Raw genomic sequence first — 14,156 nt, 5'->3', positions numbered from 1 at the left:
CAGTCAACTGACCTATGTTGGCAAGGCGAGTTTCATTCAGGGCTGCAATGTCAATGTTGTATCTTGCAAGTTCTCTGGCAACTAAGGCTGTTCTTCTCTCTGGTCTGTCTGCTATAGGGTTGTCCAAAAGCATGCGAACATTCCAAGTGCCAATGGTGAGCGGTGTCACCTTGTGTTTTATTTTGTTTGTTCGACTGCAAGATGGGATCCCCACCAGCCGCGGTAAACTGGCCAGGGTGTAGTGAAGCAGGCAATATTTAGGGCACCTTTTCTAGCCCTTTCCTCATTCTACAGAGGTGAGCAGTGCGTTCCTGAAGAGGACTGCTCAGTAGCCCAGGTAGACACTGAGCTTCACTGCTGCTTTGGTCAGAGGAAAACGACCATTAGACCTGAGCCGCCTGTGTGCAGATCCGTGACTACACCTCCCAACGTATCCGCACCTGCTGCTTCGTCACTCGCCCATCACCACAGGACCTCAAAGGTTGAGCAGGGCAATGATGATGATGATGATGATGGTGGTGGTGTCGAGATTAGCACTTGGTTTGGATTAAAGTGAGGGAGGGTTGCGCAGCGTCAGCCTCACTCTCTCTTCCCAAATCCCATCTGGATCCAGTGGCAAGACAAGAGTGAAGACGACTGGAGATGGGACTAGGTGCAGTGGATGACCAGAACATCTTCTGTATTTTGTCCTGCTCTTCACGTTCCATGATGCTTGCAGAGACCGCCTTCTTGACCGTTGGACCATCCATTGGTCTCGTCCGTTCAATCCACCAGAGTCTGTCTTCACATGCTGGGATAGACAGCTCTCTAGCTCAACAAGGGTTGAGACCCATTGGCTACCCTCACCTGGTTTAGCTGGCTTGTCAAAGTTGTTGCCCGGGGTGTGGCTGCTGTCGCATGCAAATAGCTACAGGGAGCCACAGGCGAGAGCTGAGTGCCAGGTGGGGACAAAGGATGGACAAACTCTGAAAGGACATGACATGTTCCCCCCACCAGAGGTACTGCCCCTCCCTGACACCCCATACACCCTCAATGCAGGTGTTTATGCTCCACATGAGCCATCTCCCACTCTACTTCATCCTGTCAGCACTTCCTTCCATTCTTTTCCTCCTCATGTTTATTGAGACACCCCTTTAAAACATCTATACTATTCATCTCAACCATTCTCTGTGGTAACAAGTTCTACTTCTTTGTCTCTCCACGCAAATAAGATTTTTCTAAATCCCTGTCAGATTCATCAGTAGCTGTCTTCAATTTATGGCTCCTATTTCTGGTCTCCTCCACAAGTGGAAATATCCTCTATATGTCTACCCTATCAGACCCTTAGATTATTTTAATTACATCTCTTGGGTCATTCCATATCCAACTTTCATTCCAGAAAAAAGTTACCCCAACCTAGCTAATCTTTCCGATTTGTTTTAGACTCTTAGTTTCACTTGCATTCTAGTGGATCTTTTTTGCACTTTCACTAGAACTTCTCTATCCTTTTTGGAATTGGAGGCTGGAACTATCTACAGTTCTCATGTTGTGGTCTAATCAAGGCTTCTGGAAAGGTTGACATCAAATTTCCTTCTTTTCAATTCTATTCCTTTAGAAATGAACTTGATTATTTTCACAATGTTACTTATGGGGAGGTGGTGTTGCAAAATTAATGTCATTGGACCGGTAATCAAGAGGCCCAGGTTAATGTTCTGGGACACAGGTTCAAACCTGGCAGTAGGTGGAATCTAAGTTTAATTATTAAAATCTTGAATTGAAAGCCAGTCTCAGTAAAGGTGCCCTGAAACTATCAATTGTCTTGGCACGGTGGCACAATGGTTAACACTGCTGCCTCTCAGCACCAGGAATTCAGGTTTCGTTCCTGGCTTGGACCACTGTGTGTGGAGTCTTCACGTTCTCCCCATGTCTGCATGGGCTTACTCCAATGCTCCGGTTTCCTCTGACAGTCCAAAGATGTGTGGGTTAGGTGGAATGGCCATGCTAAATTGCCCCTTAGTGTAAAGGGGACTAACTCGAGTAAATATATGTGGTTATGGGTATAGGGCCTATGTAGGATTGCAATTGGTACAGACTTGATGGGCTGAATAGCCTCCTTCCGCACTGTAAGATTCTATGATTAAAACACCATCAGATTCACCAATGACCTTTAGGGGAAAAGAATCTGCCATCCATGCCAAGATGTGATTCCAGATCCACAATTGTGTGGCTATGAAATGGCCTATAAGCCAATCAGTTCAAGGGCAATTAAGGACAGGCAACAAATGATGGCCTTGCCAGCCACATCCATGTCCCATGAAAATAAATAAAAATTAAGTTACATTCAATTCTCATCACCAGCCTCAAAGCTAAGCATTCACCACTCATGATAAAGAGCAGACTTAACTCCAATCCCATCGCTGAACCACCTGGCAAGAGATACAAAGTGCCATTGGACTGAGTCATCCCTCCATTTCTTTGTTCCTCTGTATCTAGTCTACAGGGGGAATTATGGCCATGTCCTGGACCAATATTTATGCCTCAATAGGCATCATCAAAATAGATCACCTGATTATCATCATAGCCATAAAACAGCTGCCCTGACCTCCCAAACCATTAACAATGGCTAAGCTTAAAAAGTACTTCATCTAAAGAAAACAAAAGATGCTGGAACTCTGAAATATAAACAAAAAAATGAAGGAAACACCCATCAGACCTGGCTGCACTGGCAGAGAGGAGAGAGTGAGAGAAACCAAGCCAACTTGTATAAGATATTGGTTTGGTCTCAGAATCCTCCTAATTATTTGCTGAACCTCTACTTGTTTCATTATCTGGGTGACTTTAGTAAGATTGTACGACAGAAAATCCTTCAATCTTTTAAGAAAGAGCTGAGGAAGAATATCATTACTGATGTTAGTGTTTGCTCTTGTGGAGATGTGAAAAGCTACACATTTAAATCAGTGATATCCTGAAAATTGAAGAATTCTGCAATTCCCAAAAATGGGTGCCCATTCATTTTATCTCTGCTTTGCAACTCAGCAATCAACTGAGATGAAGTACAAAGCAAAGGGAATTCAGCTTTCAATATACTGGGCAATCAAAATCTAATATTCAAAATATTAAGACTTAAGATTTCACTAGTATGTTTGAAATGGAGTTAATTACTTTCCACAAGTCTTCGTTTTGGAATCTAAATTAGGGCACTGTATATATAGGGGATAGTATATAAATAAGAACAGTGAAAGTATATGTTGGCCCTTTAAAGGATGGAAATGGTGGAGCAATAAAGGGAAACACGGAATGGCAGAGGAACTAAATCAACACTTTGTCTCTGTCTTCACAGTTGAAGATAATAATTCTGTCCCAAAAACTGCAATTAATACAGTGGAACTTGGTGAAACTGCTATAACCGAGGAGAAGGTACTCAGTAAGCGAACGATTTAAAAGTAGGTAAGTCCCTGGGACCTGGTGGTCTATGCCCTAGGAAGTGAAGGCAAAGATAGTGGATGCATTAGTTATGATATTGAAAAATTCCCCAGATTCTGGAAAGGTACTGGTGGACTGGAAACATGTTAATGTGACACCTTTATTCAAGAAAGGAGTAAGGCGAAAAGTGGTAAATTATACACCAGTTAGTTTGATCTGTGATGGGAAAGCCGCTGGAGTCAATTGTTAAGGAGGTGACTGAGCATCTGGAAAATCAAAGCTCAATTCCCAGTGTCAGCATGGTTTTGTGAAGGGCGAGTTTTGTTTGACAAACCTGTTAGAGTTCTTTGAGGATGTAACCAGCAAGGTAAATAAAAAGGATCCTGTGGATGTGATCCATCTGGACTTCCAAAAGGTATTTAATAAGGTGGCACACGAGACTAATCCAGAAGGTTAGATTGCAAGGGGTTGGTAGAGTAGTGGTTGGATTGAGGACTGGCTGACTGAAAGCAAGCTGGGATAAATGGATCCTTCTCCAGCTGGTGATCTGTAACTGGTGGGGTCCCACAGGATTCAGTTCACGGACTACAACTATTTACAATCCATATCATGAGCTATAAGCAGAGACAGAACGTAACAACAAAATTTGCTGACGACACTAAAATAGATGGGAAAGCAGGCTGTGATGAGATAAAAAGTTTATAAATGGATATTTACAGGCTAGGAAAATGGGCCAGAATCTGGCAGATGGAGTTTAATGTGGATAAGTGCGAGATTATCCATTTTGGTTGGAAAAATAAAAGGGCAAATTAATATTTAAATGGGAAACGGGTTCAAAAGGTGTCTGTGCAGAGGAATCTGGGTGCACTTGTGCATGAGTCTCAGTAAGTGGGTATGCAGATACAGAATGTTATACGGAAGGCAAATGGAATCTTGGCATTTATTGCAAAGGGCCTCGAGTATAAAAGTAGAGAAGTGTTGTTACAATTGTATAAGGCATTGGTGATGGAGTATTGTGTCCAGTTTTAGTCACCTTCTTGAAGGAGGTTATGGTGGCACTGGAGGTGGTTCAGAAAAGGTTCACTAGATTGATTCCAGGTTTGAAGGAGCTGTCATATGAGGAGTGGTTGAGTAGCTTGAGCTTGTACTCGCTGGAGTACAGAAGAATGGGAGGGCGGATTTGATTGAGGCATATAAAATACTCAACGGGATTGATAAAGTAAATTTAACCAAATGTTCCACATCCTAGAACAGTCTAGGACAAGAGGTCACAGTTGTAGACTAAGAGGGAGGAGGTCGAAACAGAGATCAGAAGAAGCCACTTCTCAGAGGATTGTGAATCTATGGAACTCACTGCGCCAGAGTGCAGTGAACGCAGAATCAATGGATTCATGAAAGAGATGGATAATTAAAAGCGGAATAAAGGACTAAGGGCAACAGGCAGGGAAATGGAGTTAGGATGAGATGAAGATCAGCCATGATCATATAGAATGGCAGAGTGGGCTTGAAGAGCTGAATTTACTAATCTCGCCCCTAATTCCTATGTTCCCATGTGATGGCATTGGAACCTGAAGCAGTACAGTAAGAGGAATTTCTAATTCTTTGAAACATCTGTGGAATTTGTAATACTTTTTCAGAATGTTTGAAAGGGGCTTTGAGCAATTTGCATCAATTGTAAAGGGATCAGTTTTAATTTTCTAGGATAACAATATTGGTCCATGTAACCTGGTAACCCTTGACCTGGAAGCAGTATCAACGAGGAAGAAGTTAAGAGGAGAAGCCACATGGTTGACAGACATAAAGGAAGACTACAAGAGCAGGAGTTGGAGAGTGAAGGTAATTAGTGCACAGATGTGAACATAAAGAAAGCAGGCAGACAGAAAGAGGTTTAGAGAATTGAGAGGAACAGCAGCAAGTCACTTAGGAAGAGGACAGCTTTTCTGCTAAGCAGAAAAGGAGATAAGTTCTTGGAGGCACTATGCAAGCTGGCTATAAAGGTCAAAAATATGGAAAGCTGTTTGAATATCTCAAAGATGCAAAGTTGAGTGTTTTTCAGGAACAGACCAAACCATGAACCAACAGTTATTGGTTCATCACTTGCAAAGGAAGTCTGGAAATGTACACCATCAGGACTTTTGTGACCCATAGCGAGGGGGTTCACTGAAGTGTGTCTTGTTGATGTATATCAGTGAAACATGAAGGTGAAAGTTGTTGCCAAATCAGACTCCTGCCCTACCCCAAATAAAGAATAGCATATTGTAGAACTACGTAGTGCCACAATTGTGGACGGAATGATGTGAATGCTTGTGTTATTGTTAAAATGCATCTTTGTTGCATTGGCTATTTAAAGTGAAATTTGCCTTTTTAGTCCATCTAGTGTAGGTGTACCCCCCATGCTATTTAGAAATAAGTTTAAGAACTTTGACTCAACAACAACATAGTTAGAAGTCAGGATGGCCTGTGGCTTGGAGGCAAACTTGCAGGGTGTCGTGCTCCCATGCATCTACTGCCATGTCATTCTGGATGCTGGAGGTCATGGATTAGGAAGGCACTGTTAAAGGCGGCTTGACAGATTGCTGCAGTGTATCTTGCTATGGCACACTGCAGTCACTATGTATTGAAGGTTGGGGGGGGAGGGGGGTGTCGCACGCTGAGTGAAAGGGAATGCAAGGCTAAGGTGATAAGTGGGATGTTAATCAAGACGGTTGCTTTGTCCTGGGTGGCATTGAGCTTCTTGCATGTTATTGGAGCTTACACATCCAGCTAAGTGGAGAGCATTCCCTCACACTCCTGACTTATGTCTTGTAGATAGTAGGCAGGCTTTGGGGACTCAATAGATTAATTACTCCGGGCAGAATTCCCCACCTCTGATCTGCTCTTGTAGTCAGTGTTCTTATGGCCAGTCCAGTTAAGTTCCTGGTCACTGATAAACACCAGGATGTTGACGATGGGACATTCATGATGGTAATGTTAAAGGGAGATGGTTACATACTCTCTTGTTGGAGATAGTCATTGTGTGGCATGAATGCTACTAGCCACTTAGCAGCCCAAACACAAATGTTATCCAAGTCTTGCTTTGTTTGGACAAAGCACGCTTCAGTTCCCAAGGAGTTGTGAATGGCATTAAATCTTATGGAATCATCAGCGAACATCCCCCCCCTTCTAACCTTATGGTGCAACGAAGGTCATTGATGAAGCAGCTGAAGATGATTGGGCCTAGGACACTACTCTGGACAACTCCAGCAACAATGTCACAGGGCTGAGACAATTGGCCTCCAATAACTACCACCATCCTCCTTTGTACTTGACATACGAAGCCATTCAACCCCTCAAACCTGCTCCACCATTTAATAAGATCATGGTTGATCTGGTAGCCACCTCAAATTTGCACTCCACCTCGTCTCGATAATATATCGCCTTCTTTATTTACTATGAATCTATCCACCTCGGTCTTAAAAAGTTTGAAAAACTCTGCTTCTACAACTTTTTCAGGAAGAAAGCTCCAAAGACTTACATGAGTGTAAGAAATTTGCCTCATCTCCATTTTAAATGGGCCACCCCATTATTTTTAAACGGAGACCCCTAGATCTAGATTCTCCCACAAGAGAAAGCACCATCTCCACATCCACACTGTCAAGATCCCTCAAGATGTGTACGCTTAAATCATCTCTTACTCTTCTAAACTCCAGGAGATATCAGCGAGTTTGTTTGTCTAACTGTTCCTTATTAGGCAATCCACCTATTCCAGCTATTAGTCTGGTGAACCTTTTCTGAACTGCTTCCAATTTACTTACATATGTATGTATCAACTTACTTTAAATAAGGAGACCAATACTATATACTATTTGCCCTTGAGCAGATGGTGATGTCCTGCATTCTTGAACCTTTGAGCAGCTTTTGACCCAGTAAGAGCGAACGTGCAGCAATATTTCCAAGTCAGGATATTACTTGGGGAGGAATTTGCAGGTGATGGTACTCACATGCACCAGGTACACTTAGTCTTTTAAGGGGGAAAAAGAGGTTTAGTGTTCAGAATGTGCTGCCGACAGAACCTTGGCAAGTTGCTGCAGTGCAGCAACAGTGCCCAAAGGAAGCTGCATGCAGCTGAATGCAGATATAATTGTAAAATATATAAACAAGTAGTGGATGGAATTCAATGTCAGTAAATCCAAGGCAATACATTTTAGTTATAAGTTTAAGGAAGTCACATGGAGTACTGTGTGCAGTTTTGGGCGCCGCACCTGCGCAAGGATATTTTGGCCTTGGAGGGAGTGCAGAGGAGGTTTACTAGGCTGATACCGGAGTTGAGGGGGTTGAGCTATGAGGAGAGGCTGAATAAACTAGGCTTGTACTCGTTAGAGTTTAGAAGAATGAGGGGAGATCTCATTGAGACGTATAAGATGATGAATGGGATGGATAGGATAGAGGTGGAAAGACTCTTCCCGCTCAAAAAAGACAGTAGGACTAGGGGGCACAGCCTCAAGATAAAGGGGGGGCGGTTTAGAACGGAGTTGAGGAGGAACTTCTTCACTCAAAGGGTGGTGAATCTCTGGAATTCTCTGCCCGTTGAAGTGGTGGAGGCTGCCTCGCTAAATATTTTTAAGAAGCGGGTTGATGGGTTTTTGATAGGAGAGGGGATTAAGGGTTATGGGGAGAGGGCGGGAATGTGGAACTGAGCCACGACAGATCAGCCATGATCTTATTGAATGGCGGGGCAGGCTCGAAGGGCCAGATGGCCTACTCCTGCTCCTATTTCTTATGTTCTTATGTTCTTACATGGAATAGTGGTGTAGTGTAAAAAGAGAGATATGGTATCCGAGTATGACAATCCCATTGCACTATTTTGAAGAACAGCAGGGGTGTTACCCGTGGCCAATCTTTCCGTCAACGTCACAAAAACAGATGATCTGGCCATTATCACATTGTTATTTGTGGGAGCTTTATGTGCGCAACTCAGCTGCAAAGTTTCCTACATTACAACAGTGACTGGCGCTAATTAGTTAACCTGACTATAAAATCCTTTGAAGCATCCGGTGGTCATGAAAGGCACTATATAAAAGGAAGTCTTTCCTTTCTTCCCCCCTCTTCGTTAAGGTGAGTACATGCAAATAGCAAAAAAGCCACCTGTCTGTTTAAAGCTTTGCTAATGCAGCAATTGCCTGATTTTATATTATTGTCTGTAGAAACTACTCCTGCTGAGTCAGTCACTCTTTAGTTCCTTTTCTATCTTCATTATTCATATGACAACTTACAGATTGTGAAAGTGATATACTCATGACACTGAATTTCAAACATTTCCTCCCTAATTCATGATTGAGCATCAATCAGCATGCAACAAACAGTTGTGCTTTTGGAATGTGTAACACAAAATTAATCTCAGAATTAATGGTAGATTGGAGACACGTCACATTCGTGAACAGAGAAATGTGCGTTGTTTTATGGCAAAATCAGATAAGTTGGCTCAAAAGGCAACACCCAATATGGATGGAAAAATAGATAACAAATCACATGGAAAGTAACTACAGGATCAAATATTTTAAAAGTAGCATCCATCACACTAGGTTATCTTAAACATCAAGAGCCGAACAAAATTCATACTGGTAGCTCAAGAGGTGGAACTGCATCAAATTTTATAACAACCCTTCTCTGGACTTGAAACCAGCTAATAGAACACAAAAATCTTGCTCAAAATCTAAAGCACACTGGGAAAAATCTTGCTGAAAATCTAAAGCACACTGGGAAAAATCCTGTAAATTAGAGGCTTGTGAAGAAAAACAGCTCACTATGCAATAAACTGCAGAGATGTCAGGATCATAGAATCCCTACAATGCAGGAGGAGGCCATAAAGCCCATCGAGTCTACAGCAACTCTGACAGAGCATCTTACTTGGGCCCTATTTCTGTAACCCCATGTATTTGTCTCGCTAATATCTCTAACCTACACATCCTTGGACACTAACGGACAATTTAACATGCCCCATCTACCTAACCTGCACGTCTTTGAACTGTGGAAGGAAACCGAGAATCCAGAGGAAATCCATGCAGACCATGGGAGAACATGCAAGCACTCCACACAGACAGTCACCCAAGGCCGGAATTGAACCCAAGTCCCTGACATTGTGAGTTGGCAGTGCTAACCAAGGGGTGCTGCCCTAACAGATTTATTCATAGGGGACAACAATGGTCCTTTTGATACTTGAGATTTGGTAGCTGGTCAGTGAAACGGTGGCACTCTTTGGACTTAAGACCACCCTATTGCAAAAGCATAGTTCGAGTTTTAAAACTGAAATTTCATAGAATCCTACATTTAGTTCCCTCATCTAAATCATTAATATATATTGCGAACAGTTGGTTGATTAGGAGACACAGGTAGAGGTTAGGAGTAGAAAACAGTGATGAAGCACTTGGATCAATGTAACAATTATTCAGGTGAAGTGAATACATGCAAATTTCAAAGCTGCCCACTGACATTTGATTGGGGACAGGCAATTTGCTTATTGCAACACTGATGTCTCAAAAAAATGGGGCTAACAAATTTCCAGCCTAAGATGTTTTGCAAACTAGAAACCTCACTAACCAATTCAATAATGTATCTTTTAAAATTTGATATTATCAAGAGCCAATGAAATCTGGGCTTCTATTCTGCATGTTTAACGGAATATGAAGACTGCAATAGAACCTTCCATCCAATGTCAATGAGATCTGGCAGGAAACAGCTGTCGAAATAGTGAAAGTAGAGTAGTCAAAGAGGCCAAGTGCAATAGGACAATGATCAGAATAGTAAGCAGCAATATGATAATGAATCATAGATTCCAAAAATAGAATGAGGCCATTTGGTCTGTTGTGTCTTGGGCACTTTATATTGAAAGAACCTTTACAGGATAATTTGTCCTGCCAATGCAACACCCAGGTACATCCTTGAAAAATTAAATAAAGGATGAGTTTTTGGAGCAAACCTCTGGTTGTGGGAAAAAGGACTTTTAAGAGTGGATCCATGCTAACTTCAGTCTAACACTCTGATTGTTCAGAAGACTTCAAGAAACAGCAACACACTCAAAAAAGTAGTGAGAAGAAAACATGCCAGCTGTCCTGGCTGATAATCGCTACTTATCACAGTTATCTATTTTTGCTGTGTAAATCGTTATATCCATCTTAAAACTCTGACTAAATTCAACATATCCACTAGGGGATTCTCACAGTAACTTCATAGCAATGTTAAACTAAGTCTACCTGTGACGAATAAATAAACTTTAAAACTTTACTTTAAATGTTCTTTTGATGATCCTGATTGACAATGCTCAACTGGGCTTGTGAAATTGTGTTAAATTTGAAATTTTAACATGTGGCCCAAAATTGTCCACAGGACTTCAGCTGGCATCTAATGCGATTTTTAAGTTACTCACACTATCTGCCTCTATTCACAAGTTCAAGTAATCCCTGTGCTTTTTCAAAACCACCTTAACAACTTTCCCTGCTACCTTTCAAGTATTTGACTACACGGATATCAAATTGTTTCTGCTCATCTACACTTTTCAAAATTATGTCAGTTACGATATACTGTCTTCCCATTGAACTACATCTATAACTATCCTCATCATGTTTTTGCTAAGTTTTGAATCATTTACAAACTTTACAATGCTGTTCCATATACTAGAGTCAAAATAATTTAGAGCATTTACAAAGTGGAAGATCTCATCCTTGTCTATACAGAAATTAATTTTGCAAAAATTTTGCTCACTTGCTTAATCTATTCATTTCTCTGGAAATTTTATGCTTACAATGCTCCATCTTTGTGTCATTGGTAAACTTGGAGACTTCTGTATTGTGTCACCTAAGTCATTAAAAACATGTGAATAATTAAGGCCACACCACAAATGCCTGTGGGAGACCACTATTCATAACCTATACTTGCACATTAATCCTACTCTGCCACCTAAACAAGTTAGTAAACATGCCCCCAAAATCCATGAGTTTCAACTTCAATTAAACATCTCCATTGGGCATTTTATCAAGTGCCTTCTGGAAGTACAAATAAAAATATCAGAGTCCCCTGCGCACTATTTTTTCATATTTTCAAAATTTTCAATCAGGTTTGTCAGCATGGCCTAACCTTTATAAATTGATGATGCCTATCTGTGATCAGCTGGAATTTTAAGGCGTTTGGTTATTCCAATCCCCAATTATAGACTCTAGTAATTACTTGACAACAGAGTTTACATTAACTGGTCTATTATTCCCTGGTTTCTCTCCTCATGTATTATTTCACTATTTAGGAAGGTACAATTTTCTAGTTTAAAAGAACCTGTACCTGAATCAACAAAACTTTGGAAGTTGGAACATTTGTCTCCTTCTCCCTTACTTCCAACAAAAAATGCAAAGGTCATTGAACTCCTTTGTCACAATCCATTGGTACAACCAATTCCCTCTCTTTGCCTAACCACTCTATCAAACTTCCTCTTAAGATTTTTCATGCCCTTAACCCACATTGTTTTCTACTTTCACTCTGCACACTTCCTTTAAGTTCATCTTGTCAACATGACCCGCTTGCTTCTCCCTTGATCCTATTCTCACCAGACCAATGTCCGGACTTCCATTTAGTGTTTCTCCCTTTCCATACGGCATTGAACTCAAGCATGTTATGATTGCTGTTAGATTAATGTTCAGACACTGTTGGGCTGATAACTAATTTATCAAATCCAACATGACATGTCTCTTTGTCAATTTAAGGATATTTTGTTGCAGAATACTATGCCGAACACATGAAAATCTCACTACATCCCTGAAATTAGCTTGTCTCCTTATCCCAATCTATATGGCAGTTAACCACTCTGTACTTACGCAAGGATATTTTGGCCTTGGAGGGAGTGCAGAGGAGGTTTACTAGGCTGATGCCGGAGTTGAGGAGATTGAGCTATGAGGAGAGGCTGAATAAACTAGGCTTGTACTCGTTAGAGTTTAGAAGAATGAGGGGAGATCTCATTGAGACGTATAAGATGATGAATGGAATGGATAGGATAGAGGTGGAGAGGCTCTTCCCGCTCAGAAAGGATAGTAGGACTAGGGGGCACAGCCTCAAGATAAAGGGGGGGGCGGTTTAGAACGGAGTTGAGGAGGAACTTCTTCACTCAAAGGGTGGTGAATATCTGGAATTCTCTGCCCGTTGAGGTGGTGGAGGCTGCCTCGCTAAATATTTTTAAGACGCAGGTTGATGGGTTTTTGATAAGCGAGGGGATTAAGGGTTATGGGGAGAGGGCGGGAATGTGGAACTGAGCCACGACAGATCAGCCACGATCTTATTGAATGGCGGGGCAGGCTCGAAGGGCTAGATGGCCTACTCCTGCTCCTATTTCTTATGTTCTTATGTTCTTATTTACATGTTTATTGAATCTCTGCATTAATGCATACTACCATTTCACAGCACACGGAGTATAGCAGTTCAGGATGGTGTTCCACTTCAATGACAATTAAGCCTAGACAATAAATATAAAACTGCCAGCATCACCCACATGCTAAGAAAAAGCAAAATTGCAAATCAGACAAAAAAAAGAATGATGACAATTTGACATACCTGAAAAGGATACTTGTTCTGACAAGGTATAGGGCCAGTGTCGTGTTTGACAATTTCTGCACACTTGATTTTTTGTAAATCAACTGAGCCTTTTTTGTATTTTTTCTGGAGAAAGATTTAAAAAAAGTGCCATAAATAATACATCAGGAATATTTTAAGTTTCAATCTCTCTTATATCATGAATTATAACGGAAGTATTCCAGTTTATTCCCTTCTTAGGAGAGGATCCACACAAAATATCATCTTGGACAGCTGTATCAAATGGACAATATCGCATTGGCTGCCTGATGTGTGCCCCACCAGATGTTCATAGATTTCAGTGGAAATGCAAGTGTGGCATATAACAGGCCATCAACATGCCACCACCCGGGACGGCTTTCTACCTAAATAAGTTTATATCTGCAAGTTGAGTGTCAATATTACCATCATATTGTAAGGCCCTGCACTTTTCAATAGCAATAAATAGCAGGGCTCCAAAGTGTTGCATCAACTCTAGCGAGGGGGATGTTGGCGGGGGGTGCGGCAGGCAGACATGAAAGTGGAGCTAGATCACCATCACATTAGCAATGGTCTGATTGAATGGCAGAAGAGAAAAGAAAGGCCAAATGGCTATCAAAAAAAACGAGGTAAGGAGAAATTCATAGGGACAACATTTTCACTTGAGGGGCTTTACATGTTTGAGGACCGGATGTCCTGTAGCAAGGTGCTATATTAACTATGACCTTGGGAATTAGATAAGATTTCAAACTCAACACAAGATTAAATAAGATCAAGGAAAGGACCACTGAGTCTTGGTTCTCTTAAAATCTAACTCTATTTTATACTCTACCAGTCAAAAGTAGCAGAGTTGTTTTCAGATTTCTTTGGTTGATCTAATTGAACTCCATTCATTTCTTGTACTATACAATTGCCAGGCGGTGCAGAACAGTACAGCCAGAAAAATGGTGATGTGGACCAGCATACTTTGTATGTTGTTTGGGGCACGTAGAAGATTTATACACGTACGCAGCCTTGTAGTAACTTAAAGTGTCCAATTTGTGTGAGGACTCCAGGTACTTTCAGGTTGCTTCACAGCTTCGAGGGAACATTATTGTGGATTGCCCCTTCCAATCAATCAGCTAACTAAAGGAGTTGCTGGGGTTTGTGCAGCAGGCTGAAAACTAAAAGCTAACTCATCTGCTTTATTA

The 14,156-nt window shown here is 41.4% G+C and overlaps 1 protein-coding gene across 1 annotated transcript in view; it reads right to left on the bottom strand.

The window, feature by feature from the left end:
* The window catches only part of LOC145342369 (tyrosine-protein kinase Tec-like), a 152,824-nt gene that overhangs the window by 92,545 nt on the left and 46,123 nt on the right, over nt 1-14,156 (bottom strand). Inside the window, exon 4 of the mRNA XM_080187901.1 lies at nt 12,970-13,074. Within this exon, the coding sequence (XP_080044027.1) occupies nt 12,970-13,074 (105 nt within the window). The remainder of the gene's footprint in view (nt 1-12,969; nt 13,075-14,156) is intronic.

The sequence above is a fragment of the Carcharhinus amblyrhynchos genome, chromosome 1 (assembly GCF_965287045.1).
Source record: "Carcharhinus amblyrhynchos chromosome 1, sCarAmb.v2.hapA, whole genome shotgun sequence".
In the NCBI taxonomy this organism is placed as follows: Eukaryota; Metazoa; Chordata; class Chondrichthyes; order Carcharhiniformes; family Carcharhinidae; genus Carcharhinus; species Carcharhinus amblyrhynchos.
Note: the sequence above shows the minus strand (reverse complement) of the source record. Positions and strands in the feature narration are given on the sequence as shown.